Here is a 25,268-nt window from a genome sequence, read left to right as displayed (position 1 = left end):
CTCTCGCTCGTTAGCTTCCCTACATATTAGACTTGTTCAATCAGGCGTTACATTCTAGCATTCCAACTTACTTATCGCAATCTCTAGAGAAATGGTTAAATAAGTACCTGGCCTATGGAGCTCAAGTACAAGCCAGAAGCCAGATCCAAGTTGGGTTAGTTAGTACCAATCACTCGCGAGCAAGTGTCCAGGGTTATTGAGCGCCGGTCCATTCCATCCACGCGAAGATGCTCTATCAGCACTACCAATTCATTCATCTAGCCTATGTTAGGCACAAGCCATTTTAGGCCTTTGCCGTAACCTACCCGATACTTTCTGAGTGCCTTGAATGAGTATCTTACATTGTGCGGAAAGCGTCTCTCACCATGGCCATAAGAATGGTTCTCCTTGATCAGTTGGCAGTGGCACTAGACGGCATAGACAGCCATTAAAGATGATCTTATCCGCTTGCAGGAGTACTAGGTGCCAAATGAGAGCTTTCCCTGCCTGGTGAATATCTCTCGACCGGCAACACAGAGAGATGAGCCCATTGCTATCACGAGGCTAGAGAACGAGTTGTGGAGTTTCTGTTGGGTTGCCCGACTTTCAAGTGGCCTTGAGTGCTTTTTAAGATATCTGAGAGCCATGCTGTGGCCCTGTGGGTGCCCAGCGCACACTCATGTCGCAGCTCGGCGGTGGCGGCTTAGCCAAGTCATCAACCTCCCGGCTACTTTCCAATAGCTGCTCTGCTTGTCTTGCCTTGGCCATCTTACCCAGCCCGCTCAATCCAGAGTTTGCTAGGTCATTACAAAACAACTCATTCAGGTCCAGTGATTCTGACTGCGAACTCATGGAGGCATGTTGGCCCCAAGAACATGGTCAATAACCAGCAGTATTTGATCGGGACGAGATTTTGCAGCGGAGTCGGCTGAGTGACGTCCGCGAGTGTGCCAATTAATATCGTGTGTCCTGTTTGTGGCTTGAGATCGACATGTCCAGCGCTTTGAACCTCCCTCGCCAAGTACATGCAGTAACTAGACTAGTTGCTTACGTTCTGAGGGGTAGTCACCCGGCTCCCAGCCTTCGTTTTGCACGTTCTCTTCCCTTCCTCATCATGGGCTCTCCCATCTGAGCCATCTCTTTTCACCGTTTCTCGTCGACTCTTGAGACAGCGGCTCACACAACTCCATGATACAGATTGCCAATATCAGGATGAGACTCGCTCAATTGGCCTTCGGCCTTAGCCTGCAGCGGCTGGCGCTGGCAGAGAATGCTCTGGACTGCGCAAGCGACGCGGTATGGATACTGTCTACACCAACCCCAGCTTATTATTGACCTTGATGCCTTCCAGTGTACTGCTCTCGCAGCAGCCTTGCCAGGCAATGTGGCACATCCCAACACCACACCCTACATTCAGGCCAACAATTTCTGGTCAGATCGACAAGCTGAGGTGCATCCTCGATGCTTCGTGACTCCAAGAAATACGGAACAAGTCTCGACCGTCATCAAGATCCTCACGTCACGAAATGTACCCTTCGCAGTCAAAAGTGGTGGACACACCGCCTTCGCCGGGGGCTCCAACATCGCCGACGGCGTGACGGTCGACCTGGTGTACCTTAATGACATCACTGTCTCGGCCGATCGCCAGACTGTCTCCATCGGAACCTGGCAACCGTTGGATTAATGTCTCCGAAACCCTCGACCCGCTTAAGCTGGCCGTCGTGGGCGGGCGTGTCGCAGACGTCGGCGTAAGCGGACTAATCCTCGGAGGCGGTATCTCATACTTCTCTGGTCTGAAAGGGTGGGCTTGCGACAATGTGCGCAACTTTGAAGTCGTGGTTTCGTCGGGCGACATTGTTAATGCGTCCCCAACGATAAACCCAGACCTATACTGGGCGCTTCGCGGAGGCGGTGGCTCGAATTTCGGCATCGTGACGCGCTTCGACCTGGCTTCATTTGACCAGGGTGACCTTTGGACCAGCTCGTTGATCTTTCCGGGTGCTTTGAACAGCACGCTGATACCGCTGTTCCAGAACTTGACGGTCAATGGCCTACCGAGCGACCCGGCGGCTCACACATACTTTGTTTTAACCTACCAGCCTTCCCTCGGCGGGTATATCACTCTCGCCAGCTTCTATCATGCCACCATTCCTTCGCCGCCGGACAGCACTCCTCCTGTATTTGCCCAGTTTCAGTCTATCCCATCGCCCATTTCCAACTCCACGCTGGTCACCAACATCTCGGCGCAATCCAGGATAATCGACATCCCATACGGCTCGCGGCAAACGTGGTGGGATACAACCGTCTCTGCTACCTCTCCGTCCCTGCTCACCGCCATCGTGCCCCTCTTTGAAGCCCGAAACGCCGCTCTGTTTGCAGCCGCCAAAGGGAGTAACATTACCCCGTTCCTGGTCTTTCAGCCTATTCCCGTAAATGTCCTCTCCGCAATGCAGAAAAATGGCGGAAACGCTCTGGGCCTGGAATACTCGGATGGACCCTTGATGATAGTACAGTTGACGACAACCTGGGAGCACGCACGGCTAGACAGGCTCGTCGAAGACAGCTCACGGGAGCTGATTGCCAAGATCGAGAGCATGGCAAAGAAGCGTGGACTGGACAATGGGTTCGTATACATGAACTATGCAGGAAACACACAGCAGGTGCAGAAGCAATATGGCAAGGATAATAATCGCAGGTTGAAGCAGATTGCCAGAAATTGGGACCCTCTGGGAAATCTGGCGCAGCTTTGGAGAGGTTATTTCAAGCTGGATGGGTAGTCCTGAATAGCTGGTTCAGGTCAAGCGAGCTGGAAAACATAGCCCACTCGTGTTGCAAGCACCTCCAGCTACGGAGCCAGGGTCTTGCGAAGCATCATAGAACTTCTAGTGGTCATATTGATTGCCTTGCTGGAGAGACTGGCTGCTCTCACTTGTACCCGGTCTTCTGGCTCAGTTATCCCATCGAGGGCTGGGCTTCAACTATAATAAAGAACACATTATCAACACATCATAGCATCATATCTCAATGCTAACATAGTGGCCTTTCACTTGTAGCCTTTCTCCAATCTGGCTTATGTAGATCAAACATCGAGATCGACGGCATGGGTCTTTCATTTGCTGATATTCTCTGCGGGTGAGCTAGTCTCACACACTCTTTCCCCTGAACGCGTCAAATGTTGGCCATCAAAGACCCAGAATAGGTACAAGTAGTTTGAGTCCTTTCCAGCTCTATAGGGTTCCACCAGCCGTCCATTTCATCGAAACTCTCGCAACGACGCGCACTAATGTATCGATGTCAATATATCTGCGCTTGGCTTTCCATCAAGCGCACGCAGGTGCTGGCTCAGCACGTATTACAACCACTAATTCCACTTTCCTCATCTCCTCTGTAGCCGTTCAATAATCCCGGGTATCCCAGCTGGTGCCTCTCTCACGCACCACAGGTCGCATTCTTCAGGCTCGCTGTCTGACTCGCCGGCAGACATTATCAGCTCGTGCATCTTAACGACATCCCGACTATCCCAAATGCCCTCACGGCGATTGAGGTTGCGTAGCAAGTTGAGGGCTCGTGGCTTGATACCATCATCGCGTGTGATTGACATGACGAAAGAGAGGCCTGAAATAAGGTCACCGTCGAGAGAAAAGGTTGATTGGTTCATGGTGGTAAACGGCGCCGCCACGCTTTCGGCCATGGCCATGAAAGGGGAAAATGTCTGGGGATTTGACAACGCATCTTCCGATGAAAATGCGTCGATATTCATCTGCCAAAACCGCTGGCGTAGGCGTAGGTTCTGAAGTTGCGATCCCGCCTCAGTCGACAGATGTGTCCCCTGGAGCTGAGTGAGCGCCTCAAAGCGCGAGCTCCATTGACGAAGGGCATCGCCAAGGCTAGACGGCTCCTCTTCTTTGCCATAGCTCCCTTCTGGTTCAGGCTCCCTCTCGGCATCCCAAGGCTTGTCTTCTTGTCGGAGGTCAAGCTTCCGTAGCTCATACGATGCCTCGTCAAGATCCTTGAACGGAAGGTCGGATGATACCTTGGGTGGAGGATTGTTGCGATACCATTGCGACACTCCCGAAAGGCTATGTTCATCCATGAAGTTGGACGACTCCACTCCCAGTCGGCAGAACATCTCGATAAGCTTCTCGGTCACCACACGTTCCTCCGACGTGGACGTTCGGACCGGCGTATCGTGAATGTCGTGAAACAGCTGATTACCGGCGCGGAGATGCCGGAAAAGTTCGCCATACCGACCGGCAAGGGCCTCGAAGGAGACAAAGAGTAGACAGCAGACCAGAGTACGGTGGATACTCAATGTTGTTTTGACGGCCATGGTAGGTAAGATTGACGTGATGGCCTTGTTGTACTGGTGAATAGCCAAACGCTTTAGCTCCCAAGGATGCGAGAAACCTATTGAGCGGGCCATGAAGAGTCGATGAGAAGCGCCAACCGCGATCATGCTGTACCTGATGGGTTCGGAATGATGTGCCATCGGAAGGGCATAACGGAGCCAAAAGTTTTTGGAAGCCAGGGAAACTGAAAGCTGCTTTGTCGTCCATTGTAAGAAATGCTGAAAATAGAGTCGTTCGACATCCGTCAATGACGGGAAATCGTTGACAGTTGGAAGAATGGTGATGGACTGAGCCACCAGCTGTACAGCTTGTGTTTTTGGCTGCCGCCCTCTGCGTTGTTTCTTGGGCTTAGGCATTGCGTAGCCGTCACATCTAACTTTGTCATCGTGACAGCGGCGACAGAAAGGGTGCTCCTCGTCGCATTTCAAGTGCCTCGACTTGCTACAAAGCCCTGGTTAGGCATGGGATAAGAGCATGTCAAGCAGGGGTAATGCTGGGGGTTACCATGTGATACAGCCCAAGCGGCTTTTTGGACCAGAAGCTCGCCTGAACTTGGGCTTGGCAAATGCAGCCTCGGTGATAACCATTGTCGTAAGTTGTGGTTGCAAAATACGGCGCGAGGAATAAGAGAAGTTGGATGCAGTTCAGCTTTTCATGAGCCCTGTTGTATCGCTCGGGGTGGGGGCATTCCTTTCAATCAACGAGTCAGGGAGCTGCCCCTTTTTAGTGTGGCTGAGACAAGGTGCCCTTTTTACGGCACGGCCAATCAGCGTTCTGGGATCTGAATTGCAACGCCGGAGTTGGGCTGGCTCGACTACATGGGCTGCATCGCAGGAAATAACAAGATGGCCAAGTCTCGTTGCTGTATCATAGTAATTGAAGACATTTTTCGTTCCATATTAGCACTGGCGCCACGACACTACTCTCGCAGATTTTGTCGTGTATGACATCCATAGGTCCAGCAGAGCAATATCCCTCACAAATGCTTCTCAACCAACTGACAGCTGCCTTCTTTAATAATTATCTTGATTCTTTTACCTATCTTCAATGATCCCGATATGGCCCGTAAAGCGCGGTTGCTCTTTATCCGAATTGCCATTTCTGGATGTGTGATAATGAATCTGTTGGACAAGAGCACGGAGTGAGGACTCACAGATCGGTGAGAGCGTGACTACCCTAGACCAAAACCGGGGCCTACAATGGTTTGTCAGCCAGTCAGGGAAGCCAATGCCTGGGAGTCGGCGAGCCGCTGATTAGTGGCGGATCGGCGACCAGAACCGATCCGCCAACCGACCGGCACTAACACGGCCGACGTGCTCGGCTACGGCGTTCGCCGTGCTGTTCTTCAAGTGGGTGGAGCTGACATTTTCACGCGAGGACCAATGAGATATTGCAGAAAGAGATGACCGCAATCCCTTTCCAAAGGAGAAATCGTGTCGCACTTTGAGAAGGCAGTTCTTGTGAGGCAAGTAGATTCGCCGTATTATAGAAATAGAATAGAAAACTGGGGGCCCCCAAAGGCCATGGCGTGTAGCATTGGTAGGTATAAATAAGTGTTCGCACTACCCATTTTCTTGACCATCATCTCATCCAACTCCATCACAACTTCACAACAAGACGACACAATGGGCTTCCCGACCAACAACATCTTCCGTATCCTCGCCCTGACGGTGGCAGTTCGCGCCACAACGACTGCGTCAACCCCAAAGCCAACAACTTTGCCCGGCCTTGTTTCCGAGATCCCTTCTTGCGTGGCTGGATGCCTCGAGAGCATTCACGAACAGATTGGCTGTGATGCAGCTAACCTCGAGTGTCTCTGCTCCGACGTGGGAAGCCTGGTTGCCAAAATGGGAACTTGCATCATCAAGCACGGATGCGAATTCGACGAAGCTTCAGGTGAACCCATTTGTATCCTGGATGAGAATTTGAACAAAGCTAACGTCTCAAGATGGTACTGACTTGATCCGGCCTATCTGCGATAGAATGGGCGACAAGCCCGACGATGCCGAAATTGTCTCCGCCTCCAAGGTCCTCGACGCAGCTATTGCAACCCAAGCCACGGCCGACGCCTCCTCGACCTCCACCAATGCGGCTGGAAACGTTGGCTATGACACTATGAAGGTTCTTGCAGCCGGTGCGGTTGCTGCTCTTGTTATCTGAGTTGAGGTTTCGTTAGATCTGGATCGATCAACACTTTCTTTCTTTCTAGTTCAATTTCACAACTTGTATTTTAGCCATCTAGATATTATATGCCAGAGTTGCCAACCACGCCCCGCTACACAAGCATGATTTGGGAGTAGTAATGCAAAGTTTGAGTGGGCTAATCAATACATTAATCAATCAGTTAATCAGCAAATCTGTCAGTCGAAAATGTACACTCACTGGGTAGACAATGGCGAAAATCTTGTCACAATTGGGAGGGTTGAAGGCCCTCACAGGACTGTTGTAAAACTCACCCATGAGCCCTATCCACTAGCTTAGCTCTCAATATGCGTGCCATTTCCTGAATGTCTTAGGGGTCCCCGTTGGCATCTTAAGATTACAGCCGCAACTATCAGTCCCTAGAGTCGTACGCAAATATTGAGTAGCGCCCAGAGGGCCCAGACAGTGTGAAGGGAGCCTGGAACCCCGTCGCTACGGAATACTGGGCACGCTCTAGGGAAACCTCGCTTCCTCCAGTAAAGCAGGTCTGCAAAAACTGGGCCTAGAGCGATAAGGAAATAGCCCTTACTGGCAGTAAAGTCTTAGCTAAATCATAATTGGCTGAGTAGTTCTTTCGTCGCTCGTCACCAAGAATCGGTCTACCGCCATAAAATGGTTGGTTGTCTGATATTAGTGGAACCGGCTCGTCAGTACCACACCGCTTGTGCCTGTTGCTGATACAAGACCAGCCCAAACCCTTCACTCCTTAACCTTTACCTACAAAAACATCTTGTTGAAACATGTGCCGTTGCAGGGTCGGATAAAATCAACAGCTACATCTACAAGCTGAACAACCGCCCTGCCCACACTTCGCGTTATCATTATCATAAGACCATCTGCAATCCTCCCAGCGGCCACAGGATGCCCAATCTCCATGCCCCCCTTCGTACGCTAGCCAACACCAATGTCCGCTCCCCTTTTTATTATCACAGTTGGTTTTCCAGCACCAGCCGTCAGCACACCCGTATTGCGTATCTTCGTCTTTGGAACGACAATACCTTTTGTGAAGGTATGGTCTTTGTTCAGCGATTGTAGTCGGATGCTCTCTACACTTTCGAAGGTTGGTAATGTTCGTCCCTTCCGGAAGTTCATCCAGGTTCCATTCCATAACTCCGAGCTCGCCGCATTCAACCTCGAGGGCCGCACGGTCAGCGTCGATGGGGGCTTCGGCAAGTATACAAAGCACCTGGGCGGCAATGAAGCCGATGAGGGCAATTGAAGGGTTCATTATCGGGGCCCCAATAACAGAGAATCTCTTGGGGGCGTTTGTAACAGTGGTGATTTGGGCGATTGATGTGCCTCAGGGTGAGTGCGCTCTAGGTCAATGCGTCTTGGTTATGTGCCCAGGGTATCATCTTATATAGTTAAGCATATTGGTGCCCATCTTCCAGTTTCGGATAATAGGATCAAATTTATCCTTGCACTGGCTACGTAATCGGCATTGTGGTTCCAATCCGAATTCCGACGTTGGCCTAGTGATAGCCACTAACGTTAGCGAACCGAAGAATTGTCAGGGCTCTAGCCGTGATATTACCCGATCAAGATAGAGTACGAGTTGTAAACCATTTAGACTCGTAATTTATTCGAATTGTTCCCCTCCTCCGACTGTGGTGTTGCGTCAGCGCACTGAGCCATCACCCGTCCTCGGTGGCAGTGCTTGTGCCGTGCCGTGCATCCGTAGAATTGCCAAGTAAATATTTCTCTTCTACCGGCCAACCGCCTGTCATGACTGAGTTCATGAGACTGCTTGGGATACCGGAAGCCGCTGCGGATATCCAGAGACGGCGGCTTTTACGGCCCGACGCGAGAGATCTACAGGGATCGCAATGTTGGCTACACCTCTCACCACCATCGCCAAGGACTAATGGCCCGCCCCATAGAGGGCAGTGCAAAGAGAGCATGATGAACTGCATGACGTCTGGACATGGGCCACGATTGCCAGAGGTAAACTCTCAACCAATTCCTCAAACTCCCAATTTCCAGTGTCGGGGTGTAGATATGACGGGTGCTGCGAGAGCATCGGGAACAGCCGGAATATGTCACTTTGTTGGTATCGATGGCGTCTTGCAACACGAAAGAGCACAATTAATCTGTCGCCCGGCCCCAGCAAGGTGAAAGAGTTCAAACTCCAGTTATAGTTGAGGGTTTCGAGGCCTTGAATGACGATAAGTTACCTCAAGAGGGTGCTTGGAATGTCCCATGTGGCAAACTGTTCGTGGAGCTTAGCGAGGCCTCCCGTTGCCGATTGAGGCTTGTGCGGCACGGAGTTATGCTATTGGCCCTGGACAGCTTCAAAGCTGGGGGTTGTTTGTAGAAGCCGAGAAAAGACCGCCTAGTGACCTCGAGAAGCGAGTTGGAGGCTTGGCTTCACATGTTTGGTAGGGCTTGGAATGCGCAGCGTCATCTCGAAAACTGGAATCACTAAAGGTTCCACGGCCCGAAACTCCAACTTCTTGGAGTAACTTTTACATGGTTTGTAGTGTGTCGAGACTCTTCTAGTTTGGCTAACTGCCTCGATGCGATGCCGCAATTATCTTCTCAAAGGCGCCGCCTGAGCTTCATGGAACCGACTTTCTGATAAGAGTCAGTGCCGATCCTTATGAAACGTCTTGTTTCTTGACCGTTAGCCATGCCCAAATACTTCAACACCTCGCCTGACTTGTCTCGACCGCTCAACAAAGACTATCAATACGATTAATTGACATAGCTATGCTATAAAATAAACGATTATATATCTGCTAAGAAGCGGCCTATTCCTCGATCGCGAATCTAAGAAGCGTTGCAATTGCAACGTCGCTAGCGTATGATGCATCCCAAACAGGACTGATCCAGGTAATCAAGCCATCCTTATTGAGCTTGAGAGCTGCCATGCCATGGGGAGTGGCTGCACCTGGCCCACCGATCCATTCATATCCGCCGCCTTGCTCGTTTCCTACCACATGTCTAGCAGTCGCGCCAGTACCATACGGCAAGCTGGAGGATGCCCTGGCAAGGTAGCGCTCAATAGCCAATCGGCCATCAAGTAGGGTGCGCGTAGTTCGATCCTCCCAGACCGCATCAACGTCGAACAGTGCCGCTGTGACACTGCCGTTGCCCGTCGAAAGGCCCGCATGGAGCTCATTGACGATGCCCTGTAGTACCGGATTCCGAGCCCTCTGCACTGCCGACTCTCCGAAACTGGCGGGGTACTGGCTCTCCGGAACTCTTGTCTCGGCCAAGGGAGATCGCCGCCCGTCCCAGTAGTCGACCTGGCGAACAACCTTCCCGTTCTCCATGTCAAGTGCGGCAATCCCACGAAGTTCGGAGCCGAACATAGCCGGTGTGTCCACAAAGAACATGACCGCGCTATGCGTGTCGCCAATGATACGAAGGGGATAAGACCTGGCATCTGCGCCCCATGTCGCCATTATTGCTTTCGTCCTGGCCTCAAAATTTGCTGAGTTGAGATGAAGACCGAGTCCTGTTTCAATATAGGTGATCTTGGAAGTATCAAAGTCTTTGATCCATTCGTCTGCATCATGACGACTTTTGGCCTGGAAATAGTGACGGAGGAACTCGGCGAGAGCCGGGGTAGCATGACTTATGTCTGCAATGTCGGGGTAGAGAAGTGTTGGCGCGGAAGAGGGCATGATGAGCGTCTGGCTTCTTAGTATTGCTGCTAACTCTGTTTCCTCTATCTCTTTTGGCCCCATCGGCTGTCTCTTATAAGGCCGAAGGATTATCCCCGAGAATCCTTCTGGCGCTGCCGGACTGATATTCCTCCGACTTCAATCTGAGATTTATAAGGACCGGGGCAAAGCGGTCTTCGACTGTTAATTGAATCAATACTGCCCTCAAGGTCTGAATCGGCAGTAGGGCAACGTGGAAAAGTGAACAAAACCTCTCACCCTCGGGTTTAGGCCATCACACAATTTATGCCACAAATTGACCTCCATCATATGGAGTTGGTTCCGGATGAACTTGGATCTCACACTCGGGTCGTTTACAAATTCTTCCAGAGACGACAAACAAGTTACTTCAACCACCTGCTTCTAGAACCGTTACTGCATCGCCACTGGAAAAGCTCTAATCTTTTCAGCTTCCCGATACTATCAGTGATTAAAATATCTGCATAAAAGGCAGTAAGATAACGAGGACTGATTAGACATTTGTAAGGTTTGCCAGTCGGGCCTACTGTAGCCGCGGCCGTTTAAGCTAAACTCCATACGGATAAGCGAAGGCCTCCCAACTACCATGCCACTGTGCTGTGCATCGCTTACTTGCGCTATTGGCTGTCTGCTCGTACCCTGCGAAGACACAACCGCTGAGAGCTACGTGACGGCAACAGGCCAACATAGGTAATTGGAGGTATGGCTCCGAGAATGAAATTGACCCCGCGGGACCAGTCCCCCGACATGGGATACTAAGATGGACTTCTCACCACTGACATCGCTACTTCTGGTTTACCTCTTTGCATAAATTGCACGGGTGGTGGGCTAACACTTAACACCAAGTCAAAGTTTAAGATCACTTATTGCCCGTAAAAAGTAGGCTGAACAAGATATAGAATGAGGAAATGACTTTAATTAAAGTCAAATAGATTAACTTGGTCGCTGTCTAAGATAACTGCTCGCTGGCTTGAGACAAGATGCGGCTGGTAAATCTGTATTTAGAAACTTCCACCTGGCTGACCTTGAGGTTATGAGGAAGCCTTCCCTCCTAGCGAAAATGGGCTCATTGGCTACAGCCAACTCATAGTGAGCAAAACGAAACTCTACAACAGGATATGGTTGTCTGGGCACATGTACACGTAAAGTTGTTCTGGTCTCCGCACGGTGTTACCACTCAGTTGATATATCCAACACACGAAAAGAAATTAGGTTACTCAGGGCCAACAATTTTGCTGCAGTAGCATTATCATTCTTGAATGGTGCCATTCTGAAAATTCCCAACGCGTAAAGGATTGTTATCACACGAAACCACATGCGTGGGTTCTACGAAGTACGGAGGCATTATTAGATTTTGTTGTGAGGTCTGCCGGAGGCCCGTTGTCCTTTGCAATTTCCCAGCATGACAAGTTTCAAGGTTCCTGAAAGACCTGAGTGCAATGGTCAATAAGCACATTTCTAATCGTAAAAGCACTCCTCTCAGGAGTGGACAGCCCCTCGGCAAAAGAACCAATCTAAACAGCCAAACTGCGCTACGAGAGCGCAGGGGTATCCTAGGTAACCCTCCAAGGATGGGTTTCCTACTCAAATTACAGCATCCCCTACATTGCACTGAGTGGGAGAAATTAAGGCAAGGGGGAGGACACCTTAGTCGATCGGCCTGTCACTGCCGTACTTGGCCTTCCAATCTTCATTGATTCCCCGGTAATCCTCAGGTCCATACGGATCCCAAATCTCGGACCAGAAGCCGCCTTTGCGGTGAGGGTCCAGTCCAAGGTCATGCTGCAGCAGGTCAAGATACGGAACTGCGTCAAAGATGAAACTAGGGTTCCTGTTGCCCCAGTCGATAGGATAGCGCCATTTGCCGAAGCGGTTGTGTAGCACCGTCTCGTATCGCAGCTTCGACATCGACACCTCATCGCCGACGGCGGCAGCAGGATCCTTTGCGAGTCGACCCAAGAAGTAGGCACTGATCCAGAGGCCCTGGAGGTGGGCGGTGATGATGTTGCTGAAGTTGCTGACCATGCCGATGAAAGCGATGTCGCGAGTCCGAAGGAGGCGCTCAGACGGCGGTACTAGGAAATGATAGAGCATGTACGGAGTGAGAGACTTGCATGGTGTCACGTCGTCGCTACTGCTAATGCCTTTCTGGTCGGTTAGGGGAACATAGTTCTTGTTCCAGACAGGCTGATGCTTGAGGCGTGGGAAGCGCTGCATAATCTCGGAGTCGGCCTTCTTAATGAGCGGATGCTGATTCGCGAGGTCCTCTTCTGGCGCTCCCTCCGCTGGTGCATGTGGCAGACCAAGCTCCTTCTCGATTCCTTCGGGTAGAAACTTCATAGGCGGTACGTGTTTCCAGCCGGTGTTGGCAAGAAGAGCGTCCGATTCAAACTCAGTGCCGTCTGATAGGTGGACCTTTCCTGGGCTGAGGTGGTCAATCTCGCCAATGTGGATGTTGACCATGCCACCCTTGACGAGCTCGAAGAAGTCGGTATCATAGTTGAGGATGCTGTAGCTGGTGCCCGCGAACATAGCCTCAATCCAAGGCTTCAACTTGGCCGTGTTCGGGTGCGAGTCGTACTTGTTGACGGCGATGACGTCGCCGCCGAGGATGCTCCAGAAACTGTTGACAATTGCTCGGCCCACGGCAGTGCTGTGTAAGAAGCTGCGAATACCTCTGTAGCCGTCAACCTCGCCCCATATACAAGGGCTGAACCAAGTGAGGAACCGAATGTCTGCTCAGTCCTGTCAGAAGCTGGAGCGGGGAGGGAAGACTGAGCAGCACATACTCGCCAGCTGCTCGATCCATTTCTTGAGCGGCGTCACATACGGCGGTGACATCCAACAGGGCCCATGTCCAGATGCTAGTTTCTCGCGTCAGTTTCGACGAGTAGTCAGGTGCAACGCCAGGACATAAACATACACCGGATTACCCAGTTAACCTTGACACCAGCCGTGACATAGGCATAGACTGCATCCCAGGCGAACTTTGTCCCGCCAAACACTGTCACGGACTTGCCCGCTTGTATCGTGTCTTCGTTCTGCAAAAAATGCTTGCCGTGGAATACCTTTCCGCCAAACACCTCTTGGCCATCAAAGTGCGGGAGGAAAGCCTCAGAAGTCAGGCCAGTCGCGATAATGAGCCGGCGCGTGCAGACTTTGGTTTCCTCCTTGTTAGAGCCGGCGACCGTCAACACCCATCCACCCTCGGCCGTGTCCTGATGCTCAGCCACAAGCACTTTTGTCTTAAGGCGGATCAAGTCATTGATCCCGAACTTGGCTGCGTAGGCCTTGAGATAGGCGTTGATGACCCCGCCGGGGATGTGCTCGTCCGTCTTGATGTTGAACGTGGCGCTGTCCATGGGGAAGTCGGGGTATTCGAAGGTTCCCAGGAGGTTGTTGCTCTTGAGGCCTGGGTACAGGCGATGGTCTGCCCATGTGCCACCTAGCGTCGCTTCTGATTCGAAGACCACCAGAGAGTCCTCTGGGCAAGTGCAGTGATACTGCTTTGCGGCGGCCAAGCCGTACCATCCTAACAGAGAGGTCCAAATTAGCATCCCATGCTGTACTCCGTAGGAGCCACTTAATTCGCCCTATCCAGCTACCTAGATGTGAAGGATACTAGGCCAGCGGCATGAGGATCAGCATTGGCGTTACTCACCCGCGCCAACGACGACGCAGTCGAACTTGTCCATCGTATGTCACTTTTGGTCGTCAAGATGCGTGCATGGCTCCAATTCTTAGGGATGGCTTGGTGCCAGAGTTGTAATGGCCAGGTTCAAATGCCGGGACTTGAGGTCAGTTGCAGGCGGGAAGGCTGGGTACACAGCAGCTGTTGACCGGGGTTATGAGCGATGCTTGCTTGGTCCTTGTAAGAGCATAAGCTCTTCCGGAAGCTAGCAAAAGTCTGCTTAGTAATCAAGGAAAAAGTGGGGTAAATAAAAGTCACTCAGATAAGTAAGAAAAAGGATTTTCTAAAAAGTAAAAATTTTAATAGTCAAAAATTAAGTTTTTTGTTAACAAAAAGGAAAACGCTATTATTATATATTTACATAGTATAGTATAGTGCTAATAGTACTATATTATACTATGTAAGCTTTATCGGGCCTATCCTTTAACCTGTGTGTTATTGCTTGTGTTAATCTTGAGATAATTCTTTTTTTCCCGTTTTGGGCCGCGACGTGGCCTTCCTAATTGGGCCTAGTCTATCCGACGAGCTGGAGATTCTACACCCCGTGATGTGCCTTGTGTGCGAAGCGGGCAAGCTATAGGAACTTCAAGACAGTCCAAGTTAATCATTATCACACTGTATCTCGATCACTATGCCCGAAGCACCTAAGAAGCGTGGGAGTCCTCGAAAATACGGTAGGCAGGAGGAGAAAGCAAGGCAAGATGTCATTGCTAAACGCGCTCCACGACGGCTTCGGAGCTCCTCGGCGCATGGAGATATCCGATTTCAAGTCTATATCCCACAACCGATAGAAGTTTTGCAGCCTCCATCCTCGCTGCAACTTCACACAGAACGATTGGATATGTCAAACGGTCTAGGGGAAAATGAAAGTAAAAGGGGCTGCTATATCATAACTCTAGCCACTATTATCGTAAACGAGCGATAAAGTAAAAAGGGTTGCGAGCGCAGAAAATTAGTGAGGATTGACAAATTATGCGTGAGGAAACATTCTATGGCGTTCTCGGAAGATGGGTCGCTGGGCACTTTGACTTAAAGAAAAGCGATCAGGGGAACTAATTCCATACTTAAAAACACCTGACTGCTTTTCTAGTCCTATGATATTAAAAACACCTTCGGTCGTGAAACTCTCTAAGAAACGCTGAGCCTTTTCTAAGAGACTATACTTTAAGCTTTAGACCCTGTGCATCTGGATATCCGCTCGTGCTGGCTGGATATTGGCTTCGGGGACTGTGCCGCCTGTCTTGGTCCTTAAGCTTCCTCGGGATCAGAGCCCTTTACTCTCCTGTGGAAGAGCTGATGCCACCACCACCACCTTCACGAGAAGCTTTCTTAAGTTAATCCTAGCACTTTGTTGGAGGCTGAGTACTGTTAAGGGTTTATTCTTCGAGATATTGCTGACTATTAGTCCAAGGCGACCGGCATCATCCACTTTAAGGCATACAACTGCATCAAGGAGCAAGTCTCCGTCATGTTCAACAGCTACGACATCTTTGGATCGGGATTTCTTCCACTCCTCGCTCTCAACGAAGACATGATGAAGAGTCTTTCGTCCACGAGCGAAGGCGGTCAGGGTGCCCCGGTAACCTAGATGAGTCGCAGCTCCTTGTTGAAAGCCTGGAGAGCCAATTAGCGTCACGTTAGAGCCATATCGGATACAAACAGTCGAGCAAGTTGTGGTATCAGAAAAGAGAACTTTTCGTCTCGACACAATTCATACCATGTGGGATCGTGGCTACTTTGACCCAGGCCTAAATCCTCACGTCGGTCGACTTTCGTGGAACCCACTTACGTCTAGTACCACTGAGCATTATCCGTTCTAGATAGTCACAACTAGGGATATCAACTGCCTTATATTCGCTTAGGCGGCACGCTACATTGTGCCCCTTGATCATCTATTCCTGCAAGCTTCGCGAACGGCCGTTCAGTCCTCACCTCAATTCATTATTGCTTTATATACAGCCCAGCTCTTTTGCCGACTACTTATGCATTGTCTTAATGCTGAACGACGTTTCCTATACGACAACTAGAATTGGCAATCGCGATGGACCGTAAAAACTGGACAAAAAAGAAGGTTACTACTAGAGCGACGCGGACTTGGACTCGACGATTCGGTGACTACGTCAGGGATGCCGTGGATTCCCCAACACTGACTGTATGGACTGGAGTGGTGGACACATCGTCCTAGAGACCCTTGTTCAGATTTACCTACCCCGCAATCCTAGGTATTCATGCCCATCTGTAAATGTTCCCCTTCAGCCGCAGGAGTAAGATGAGCGTCTGATTGGCAGTCTTATCCCTGCACCTCGCTCTTTGCAGTCGACCCCCGCACCATTTCAACCTTAGGTAGCATCTCCTTCGTCCACCTGGTACCTTAGTTTTACTTTGTCTCTGCTCTCTAACGTTGTATATCGCTCTAGCATGCCTGATATGGGAAAGCTACCAGCAAAGCGACCACCGACGACGGTATACTCGTCGGCTGTCGAAAAGAGGTCGGAAAAAGCCTCATCGTTCCATTACGAGCCTCTGGATCCAGCAAGACGAGAATTACGACTTTTGGAGCTATACCCTGGTAAGCCTGGTAGTAGGGTTATCACGCGTCTGTTCAACGTCTCTTTGGATGAGAAGCCCGTTTTCGAGGCACTCAGCTACACATGGGGACCATCTCGGCCAACCTACGACATCTTTGTCAATGGCGCCAAGTTCCCCGTAGGCCGAAATCTCAGGAAAGCTCTGGATGACCTGCGACACGCAAGCGAGCCTCGCGTTATCTGGACGGATGCCATCTGCATCAACCAGCCCGACAACGCCGAGAAGGAGCATCAGATTAAGTTGATGCAAACGATATACGCCACTGCGCAAGCTGTTTGTGCTTGGCTTGATCACAACGTACAGCCTATCACATCTGTGTTTAAAGACTTGGAAAACCTTGGCAAAGGGGTAGAGCTTGACGACTTTCACGATCCATCGTATTGGTACCCGGTCGCGGACATCTTTCGCAACCCATACTGGCGTCGATTGTGGATACAGCAAGAATTGATACTTGCTCCAAAGATTCAGGTGTATTGTCGCCGAGATGCTTTTGACGGGGCGCAGTTGTTGCAAGTCCAGGACAAAGTGGGTGTCATCAAGCGCGAGATGGTTCAATTCACCGGCCCTTTGTCTGAGCTTTCTCGCTACATAGACGGGAGCACAAAAGACTCTTTTACCCCCGAGATTTTGGGAGGCGGCATACTACGTGCCAGGGAGAGTCTGCTCAAGGATCGTCAGGTTCACAGGGAGAAAGACCTGGAACGTTTCAAGATAACCCGAGACATCCTTGGATCGTCATTGTTACATCTATTCCTCCAGGCATCTGGCTTGAACATGACTGAGCCCAGAGATCGTGTCTATGGTGTCTTAGGACTTGCCGCAGACATAGACCAGGCCGCGTTTTGGGTTGACTATCAGGCTCCCATCATCAACATATACTCTCAAGTATTCAGTCTTTTCCTGGACAAATATCACGACCTCTCATTTCTGGCCTTCGAAGGAAACCACGCACCCAACGCTACTTCGGATCGAGAGGGCCTCCCAACCTGGATGCCGCATGCTACCATCAACTGGGGGCCCATCAATGCGAGTCGGGCTTGTGGTACTACTCGAGCGACCCGCGCTTCTATCAATCAAGCTACTTTGACTCTCTCCGCAGAAGGACTTTTAGTTGACACCGTCTCCTTTGTAGGAGACCGGGAGGAAGCAGGTGGTCGGCCCATTCTTGAGTGGTTGCAAAAGCTGGAAGGATACTGTCGACGTGTTTGGCCAGATGCGGCCGAGTCACCCCTCTACGAGAAAGATGAAGTCACGTCGTTGTTATTCTCATGGTTGAGAGATCAGCGTTACCGTGCCATGTACCACCAGGATAAACCAACGCCAGCGAGGAGAGTCTCATTGCTTCGGGCGCTGTACCTGGCAGCAACCAAGGTGGAGCAGCAGGAATTTAGTCTCCGACACGTCGTTTTTGGAGGATACACGCCCACAGATGTTTTATCGAGAGACGAGAGGGCGGCATTGATACCAATGCTTCATATCAGCTACGTGGTATTCGTAGGGACATCAGGTGGATGGTTGGGCACTCTAGATAAAGATTGCGGTGTCAAGTCAGGAGACCAGGTCTGGATTCTATTTGGCTGCCGGATCCCGGTCATTCTACGACCAATCCCTAATACGACGAACCGATTTACTGTAGTCGGATACGGGATTTTTCCAGGGCTAATGTGGAGAGAGGCTATCAAGGAGGAGGAGGAGAGTACAAGCATGAAACTCAAAGGCACACGAATTGAGATAGACTAAACCTAGTAACGCATACCTCTTTTCCTTTTTCGGTGCCTGCACGGAGCCTGGCCTTGTGGTAGTGGAAACTGGCTGAATGCTCTACCAGGTCATATGTCCTTTGTATAACTCTACCATGCCTAATTGTATACAAAGGCTGGTGCAATACATACAAAACACTATCTTGATGCCGCCACTTCTTCAAGGGCAGCATCATCCATATAGAAAGAAAACCGTTCACATACACCATGTACCCGAACATTTGCTCCAGCATCCAAACGCGCCTGTGTCCAAGAGCATGTTACTGTCGCTAGGATCCAGTCATTGTTGCCCCCAAAGGTCTGGGTGTTGAAATATGCATTTCCCGTGCCACATCCTACAAATGTGGCGAAGCAACCCGACGTCACTGTTGCCTTCACATATACTGAGAACCGGTATTCCTTGTCAGCTTCGAGCAGAGAAGAGTCAATATTTTGTCTAAAACCCATGTTTGCGTGGCCACCAGATGCTCCAGTGAAATAGCCAGACTGACTGCCTCCATGGAATTCTGTGGTGGAGATAGACGCACTCCCGAGGCCGCCAAGTCGTACCCAAGGGGCTCTCGTGCCTGAATCCTCCAAGCCTGGGTTGAGAACGACGTTGATAGGCCCTTGCGAGACAGACGTCGCTGTAGTTGAGGGCTCAACACTCAGAGTCGTGACCAGAGTGGTGGGGATGGTGGACGAATCCGAGGTGACACTCTCGATTTCACTAGCGGTGGAAGCCGATTCGCTGCTTAAGGTGGCAGATTCGCTAGTGCTGCTTGTCCTCCGAAAGAGTCGTCGAGTATGAAAGGGTTGTGGATGAGTCGGTTTCCTCTAGGAGCGTGGTTGAGGATAAGGCTGTAGACGGCGCGGATTCAGTGTCACTGGGCACATCGGTCTTTGTGGAAAAGATGGAAGTGGCTGACGAAGAGTAGGGTCTGCATCTGGATGCCAATGAGAGGTGGCAAAACGCCAGCAGCGGGATAGTAGATCTCATGGCGGCGGTGGCGTTACGACGGAGTGTGAAGGAAAGCGTAAGAAGAGGAGAGGAGAACAGCCATCAGGGAGTTTTGATGTCCCTGGCTTGCTTTTAGTAAAAGTCTTTTTTGCGACGTTCCTGAATTGATCGTGGCGTTGGCGGATCCAACGGGCTCCCTGTATTGGCTGTATGGTTCTGAGACCACATTTAGGTGGTTTCCGGCATTGAGTCTTGATATCGCTATGTATTGATAACTGTGTCTTTTTCTGTTGGAGCTGATTGCATATTTTACAGAGTTCATTGATCAGAGGGCAGAGACCGCAAGTCTATACAAGTTCCCTGGAACTTATTCACTTACAAACGGTTGTGGCGCGTCGTTGCTCCTGTATATCTCAAGCCACCAGTTTAGGCCTCCCAAGAGCGACTGCCGGCGAAAATGTTGTCTTTTCCCAGAAAAGGAGCTCCTTAATAAGGTATCTTGTTATTTCTCCTGTCCTGCACCAACACATAATATTCGCGATGGTGTTTCTCTGTCGGGTAGCAGGTAATTAGAGAGGTTATTTTAAGTGCCGTCGGAATGCTGACAGGAGGACGTGAAGAATCTCGCTCCTAAGCAGATTTGACTGGGAAAAATTTAGTCGCTCATGTGTTGGGAAATGCCACCCCAAATTGTGAAGATTTCTGAAAGTCATAGCCCGCATCTTGCTTCCCAGTCAATACACGGACGAGGAACGGACGAACGAAGGACAAAGAGACGGACCAAGCCGCTCGGGGTGAGTAAAGCTAAGGGAGGATAGGCAAAGTTAGCGTAGAGCTTATTACAAAGAAATATCTTTAAATAGACCTCATTCTTACCAATACCCTCTTCACGGGAACGCGCGGGATCCGTATCTAGAACCCTTCATACGTGCTGGGAGTTCGGAATTCCAGATCCGAAGATGCCACTTTGACAGCCATCAGTTGTTCTTTGGTAGCCATGTGAGTCGCCAGTCGGGATTGATTAGCAAGCCCACCAAAGATGCGGACTTTGATGCATCAAAATCCGATGGCACTATCTCAAATGCCCGGCTGTAAATACATGCTCTAAGAGCCCATCTCAACATGGGGGTTGGACGAGGTACAAATACCGGAGCAGGAGCAGAGCTCTTGAATAAGAATTTTTCACTTCATCACCCAACATTTGTACCTCTACAGCTACCTATACATCGTCATGCCCAAGACAGACATCACCATTGTGGGTGTCGGCAACATCGGCGCGGCCATAGTTCGGAAATGGCTTGAAAAAGGCTTCACTGTCACCATGTGGAACAGGAACCCTGATAGACCATGGCTGAAAGATCTCGCGGACCGCGGGGCTGTCTTTGAACATGGCCTCAGAGCTGCCATTGCGAGCAGCGATGTCATTCTTCTCAGCGTCGCGTCCTATAGCAACATCACGGAGCTGTTCTCATCGATTCTACCTTTTGAGGAAACCCAATCCTCAAAGATCATCATCAACATCACAACGGGCACTTCTCAGCAAGCTCGCCAAATGGAGGCTTGGCTGAAAGCCCATGGCATTGCGGAGTATCTGGACGGTGCTATAATGGTGACACCCGAGCTGGTTGGCACAGAGCACTCGTCTATCTGGCTCAGCGGTGAGACAGAAGCCGTATTTTCCAGAGTCTCTGGCATCATGTCACCTCTTGGAAAAGTGCATTATGTCGCCGAAGACCCAGGAGCAGCATGCTTGTGGGACATCGCTGCCCTTGCAGCCATGGACGGCATGCTCACTGGTGGCCTGTTAGCCATGAACCTGCTGAAGCGTCAGAGAGCAGTCGGAGACGGAAAGTCACCATCGGTCGAGAACCCAATTAGAAAGATTGTCATCCCTCTGTTGTCGTCATTTCTCCCATTTCTTGGGGACATTGCTGCGGCGCTGGATGATGAGGATTGGGGCAGAAACTTTGGCAACCCTGTGTTGATGCAGCTGAAAGGGTTTGAGACTATTCTGGAGGGATTAAGGCAGGAGAAGGTCAGCACTGAGGGTCTTCGGTTGTTCCATGATCTACTGCTCCGTACAAAGAGGGAGAAGGGCGACGATGCTGGACTGGCACCCATGGGCATATATATGCTGGAGGAATGATTGGGCAGTTTACGGTATCATATAGCATTGGTTTTGAAGTCGTCGCGTAGTGATAGCCCTTCTTTGGTCTGGTAGCGGACGTTGCCCACTCCTAGACACGCCATGAAGGGCAACAATAAGTAGTTTCCCATGCAAAATTACGTTAGCAAGGGCGGATCGAGCCTAAGCGCCTTGAAGAATGGTAACTCTAGCTGTGGATTCATAGAAAAACACCGCGAATGACCAGCCAAAGGAGAATAATCGAAGGCCATTCTTTCTTAAGTAACTAATTAGGCAGTCTTGCAGTTGGTTACTAATGCTTCAGCGGTGCCTGAAAACATCAACGAATCCACTGTTACCTAAGCCAGTACTAAAGTAGAAGTTGCCATAGTTGTGATAGGTCCTTCTTTGCCTCATAGCTGTTATGAATTGCAAATCGTGTGATTCTCACGCGACCTCCATGTATCCCGTGCTCGGTTCTCAAGCCAGTGACCAGGTGCGGAGTCATGGATGATGCTTGGGGAAATGGGTGCTGAGAGGTTGAGGATGGTCTTGGAATGGCTGGGAAAACCGCTTGTGCCAGCCGCTAAACATAGCGTTGCCAAGATGGGAGTACGCATGCTGACTCATAGATGAAGTGATTGATAGATGGTTGACTAGCTGAGGGGATGGAATCACCCATTCCGGGTGGTTTAGGTTTTTATTCTCTTGTCTATGGGCTAGAATTGCGCCTCGTCCATTTTAGCGTGAATTACATACGCCTTAGAAAGGGCCAACTCAATCATGAATTATCGGCCTTGGCGTTTCCACGAAAACCGCATTAATATTGTGAGACACTTGATAAACTGCTGGACTCCGTGGGATGCCGAACACCGGCCGGAATCCTTGCGCCGAGAACGTTCCTCCGCCCGGCGGACGACTGAGCCAGGGGTCTGCTAAGCCGCAAGCCACGAACTCGCAATCTTAGTCTACAAACACGAGATATTACGACCAAGGTTGTATGATAAGGTTCAGTGAGGCAGTAGCTTGAAGGAGGAGCTTTGAGGCGGCTCGGATACAGTGGAACGAGCTTCTAATGCCAGAAATCACTTGGAAGATATAAGCACTATATCCTTGGTGCTGGGATAAAAATTTAGCTACTTCGCATACTTAAGTCTAAACTATAATATCCTGTTTCTGTATGGGACCTTTAAGACCACGTAGCACAACCACGCCCCAAGCCCGCCACATGAGATGGACTGTTTGGGCGTAACTCGGAACAAAAATGACGATCCCACCCCACCCACATCCCGGCGACTGACACTCGAAGTGCCCGGCCGTGGTTTGGCTCGGTGTTGGAGTGATGGTCCCAGGGCTCTTGCACGCGACACATGCAAAGCAGCCAACATGCCAACGTAGGCCCGGCGTCGAAACTTCAGTGTATGCTTCCTTCTTGACAAAGTAACCGCAGCCTTCGCAAAGGATACCCTGATTACTTCCTTTGGGCGGTTGGGTTTGGTAGGGAAGGGGGAGCTGGGGAGGTGCTGTAGCCGATAACTTTGACATGAATTTGTTGAGTTTCCTGCTGTCTTCGCTCGCAAGGACAGACACAAGCCCGGCTCTTAGAACCGACCTTACTGACACGGTGAGGGCTTCACAAAGTGAATCAGACGAAAAGCTTGCGCCTGGAATAAAAGCCTCGGCATATTTGTTAAAGGCAGTGCCGAAAGTCTTCAGTTGTTTGTCGTTAGGCACTGCAGAACGTTAGCAACATTATCTTGCTTCCCACAGCAGTGCCGTACTCCGCTTACTTTCATCTGTTACTTCGGCAACGACCTGGAAAAGGAGGTTTGTCAAGCCGATGAGAATTGTCCATATCTCGAAGGCGACGCCTTGGTTCTCCTTGCTCGCCAAGGCAGTTGTAGTTGTCTCTCGGAAGACATCGAGAAAATTCAATGTAGCAACGTGTAGGTTCGCGAGGAAAGCCTCATGCTGCTCCTGTATGTCAGATACTTTGGAAACGAACCTGTCACGACCCTCTCTTTCTCCTCCCTTATCCAACAAAGTGAGATACTCGCGGTGTCGGCTTGATGGTGGGAGGACGATGCTCAATTCTTTCATGATGACGTAGCACTCAGGATGCCACATGAGTAATTTGCTGTCCTCAGAGCGCCGAGCCTCCACAAACTGCTTCAAGATCGGAAACTTGCAGGCTTCGCAGCGCTGTGCGTAAAGCTTCACGTAGTCCACCATACAAAAGACTTTGTTCCCGTGTTCATAGTAGCTTCCGTTAGCCTTGAAGACGACATTGCAGGTCTCACATGAAAAGTGCTCAATGTGGTACTTTCGATCCAAGGCCGTGATGTAGTTTCCTCTCAAAGCCTGGTCGCACTTGAAACACAGCAAGTCAAGTCTCCGGAAGTAGTCTCTCTCACATAGAGGTTTCTCAGTTCCATTGTCATCATGAGGAAAGAAGCGTGCGGTGATGGATTGATTGCAATCCTATTAATCACGGTGAGCTCGAAACTGAATGCACTTTAACTCGGCAGTACTTACAGCACACTTGAAGCAGTCGAGATGCCACACTCCATCTAGAGCCCTCACAAACTGTCCGGTGATAGGCCCAGAACACTTATCACAATATCTGACGCGGGGCTTCTCTTGGGATGGTTTTTGAGAGGATAGTACGCCTGGGTTCTTTGGGCGTTCTATTTCTCTTCGGCTGAAGCTGTCTTCTTGTGCATCCCACGAATTTCTCCGTGGTCGTGGTTGCTGTAGAGTAGATTCGGTACCGAGTGCCTGAGACTGCGGATCTGGCACCATGCTCAAGCCTTGGAGGTCTCGGTTGAGCTCTCGGATGGTTGCGGCGTCAGAGTTGTCAATGGAAGATTGAGCCTCTGAAAAGTCAATGAGATCGCCTTCTACGACGTGTATCTGTGGTTGTTCGCTATCTGCCTGTGCTCTGGCAAAGGCCCGTCGATACGCTTGGCTATTCAGGACCAAGTCGTCGAACTCGAAATCGAGCTCTGAGGGAGCGACAGCTGAGACAGCTTCGATGTCAAAGAGACTAAGCTTGGCAGTGTCGTTATCAAAGATAGACTCGCACCCTATCCTGATGCTCGGGTTCCTCGACCGGAGCGATTGGGCTTGCGATGCACCGGCCTGGATCCTGGACCGATTATCGCGAAGGCTTCGCTGGATATCTGACAAGGTGTCCCTACCGAGGGTCAGTACGCACCATTCATCTGTCAAACGATACCTACGTCTCGAGAATCTTTAGCAGAAAGCCTATTGAGGTCTGTTGGCCTCTAAGAGCATTCAAGAGTTCTTTCAGTCGGTCCTGATTCCACATGAATCTAATCTTGGCCCATACCCCCATGCTAGACGAATTCTGCGATTGAAGTTGTCTAGTCTCAGCCTCAAGGCAGCTAAAGACAACCATGCATCCAGTGAGAGCCGTCTCGAAGGCCATCAGCACGTCGGTTCGCGAAGCCCAGGCCTGTGAGAGGTCATCTCGTCGGAGAATCTTCATCTGTAGCTCAGACAAGGCGATACTGATAAGCGTCGACTCGGAACAGATCATTGCGATGACTACAGGCACGTCTTCATAATTGCCAGCGAGGTCGGACAGCTTTTTGCACGTTGTGAGGCATGTCACCGTCAACCCGACCTAAATACCGCGTCAATGCGTGGCTTGCTTGCCAAGACGACGATGTGAGGTTACACATACCACCGAGGTCGCGATGGATAGAGGATCCATCGCGAGCGTAACGCAGCTCTTGCTTCGAGGAGAGAATGTGGTTGAATGAACTGGAGCTGAAAAAAGAGGGAGGATAAATGAGGGGCGGGTTGCTCATTTGAGAATCAGGCTGTCGATAAGCGCCCAGCTGAGCCACCACCTCTCGTAGTGGGCATAGCCTACTTGCCTGCATCATTAGGTAAGTAAGGCATATTTCGACACGACGTCAGGGGAGGAAGAGAGCCATGATGCCCGAAAGCTGGTGCTT

At 50.6% G+C, this 25,268-nt stretch overlaps 6 protein-coding genes and 1 pseudogene across 7 annotated transcripts, besides 1 other annotated feature; 3 read left to right on the top strand and 4 right to left on the bottom strand.

Moving 5' to 3' along the window:
* Positions 1-1,191: 1,191 nt before the first annotated feature.
* Positions 1,192-2,756, top strand: NCS54_00333200 (FAD-binding PCMH-type domain-containing protein; the record flags this gene model as incomplete). The annotated part of the gene is made up of 3 exons (XM_053148909.1): positions 1,192-1,275; positions 1,331-1,630; positions 1,692-2,756. 3 exons carry the CDS (start codon positions 1,192-1,194, stop codon positions 2,754-2,756), a joined length of 1,449 nt encoding a protein of 482 aa, XP_053004884.1.
* A 391-nt stretch (positions 2,757-3,147) lies between these two features.
* On the bottom strand, positions 3,148-4,915 carry NCS54_00333100 (Hypothetical protein; the record flags this gene model as incomplete). Its single annotated transcript, XM_053148908.1, has 3 exons — positions 3,148-3,259; positions 3,417-4,769; positions 4,833-4,915. The coding sequence occupies 3 exons, from the start codon at positions 4,913-4,915 to the stop codon at positions 3,148-3,150; spliced, it is 1,548 nt and encodes a 515-aa protein (XP_053004883.1).
* Positions 4,916-5,953: 1,038 nt separating this feature from the next.
* Positions 5,954-6,488, top strand: NCS54_00333000 (CFEM domain-containing protein; the record flags this gene model as incomplete). Its single annotated transcript, XM_053148907.1, has 2 exons — positions 5,954-6,224; positions 6,277-6,488. The coding sequence occupies 2 exons, from the start codon at positions 5,954-5,956 to the stop codon at positions 6,486-6,488; spliced, it is 483 nt and encodes a 160-aa protein (XP_053004882.1).
* Positions 6,489-9,280: 2,792 nt separating this feature from the next.
* On the bottom strand, positions 9,281-10,159 carry NCS54_00332900 (Hypothetical protein; the record flags this gene model as incomplete). Its single annotated transcript, XM_053148906.1, has 1 exon — positions 9,281-10,159. The coding sequence occupies one exon, from the start codon at positions 10,157-10,159 to the stop codon at positions 9,281-9,283; it is 879 nt and encodes a 292-aa protein (XP_053004881.1).
* Positions 10,160-11,824: 1,665 nt separating this feature from the next.
* NCS54_00332800 (Hypothetical protein) lies at positions 11,825-13,872 on the bottom strand (the record flags this gene model as incomplete). The annotated part of the gene is made up of 4 exons (XM_053148905.1): positions 11,825-12,912; positions 12,967-13,041; positions 13,101-13,709; positions 13,839-13,872. 4 exons carry the CDS (start codon positions 13,870-13,872, stop codon positions 11,825-11,827), a joined length of 1,806 nt encoding a protein of 601 aa, XP_053004880.1.
* A 2,414-nt stretch (positions 13,873-16,286) lies between these two features.
* Positions 16,287-18,197, top strand: NCS54_00332700 (HET domain-containing protein; the record flags this gene model as incomplete). The annotated part of the gene is made up of 1 exon (XM_053148904.1): positions 16,287-18,197. The coding sequence occupies one exon, from the start codon at positions 16,287-16,289 to the stop codon at positions 18,195-18,197; it is 1,911 nt and encodes a 636-aa protein (XP_053004879.1).
* A 4,240-nt stretch (positions 18,198-22,437) lies between these two features.
* NCS54_00332600 lies at positions 22,438-25,075 on the bottom strand (annotated as a pseudogene). The gene is made up of 5 exons: positions 24,992-25,075; positions 24,525-24,931; positions 23,818-24,478; positions 23,073-23,763; positions 22,438-23,015 (listed from the first exon to the last, which is right to left on the bottom strand).
* Positions 22,438-25,075: a sequence feature.
* Positions 25,076-25,268: the final 193 nt, after the last annotated feature.

Source organism: Fusarium falciforme, chromosome 2 (assembly GCF_026873545.1).
Source record: "Fusarium falciforme chromosome 2, complete sequence".
In the NCBI taxonomy this organism is placed as follows: domain Eukaryota; kingdom Fungi; phylum Ascomycota; class Sordariomycetes; order Hypocreales; family Nectriaceae; genus Fusarium; species Fusarium falciforme.
Note: the sequence above shows the minus strand (reverse complement) of the source record. Positions and strands in the feature narration are given on the sequence as shown.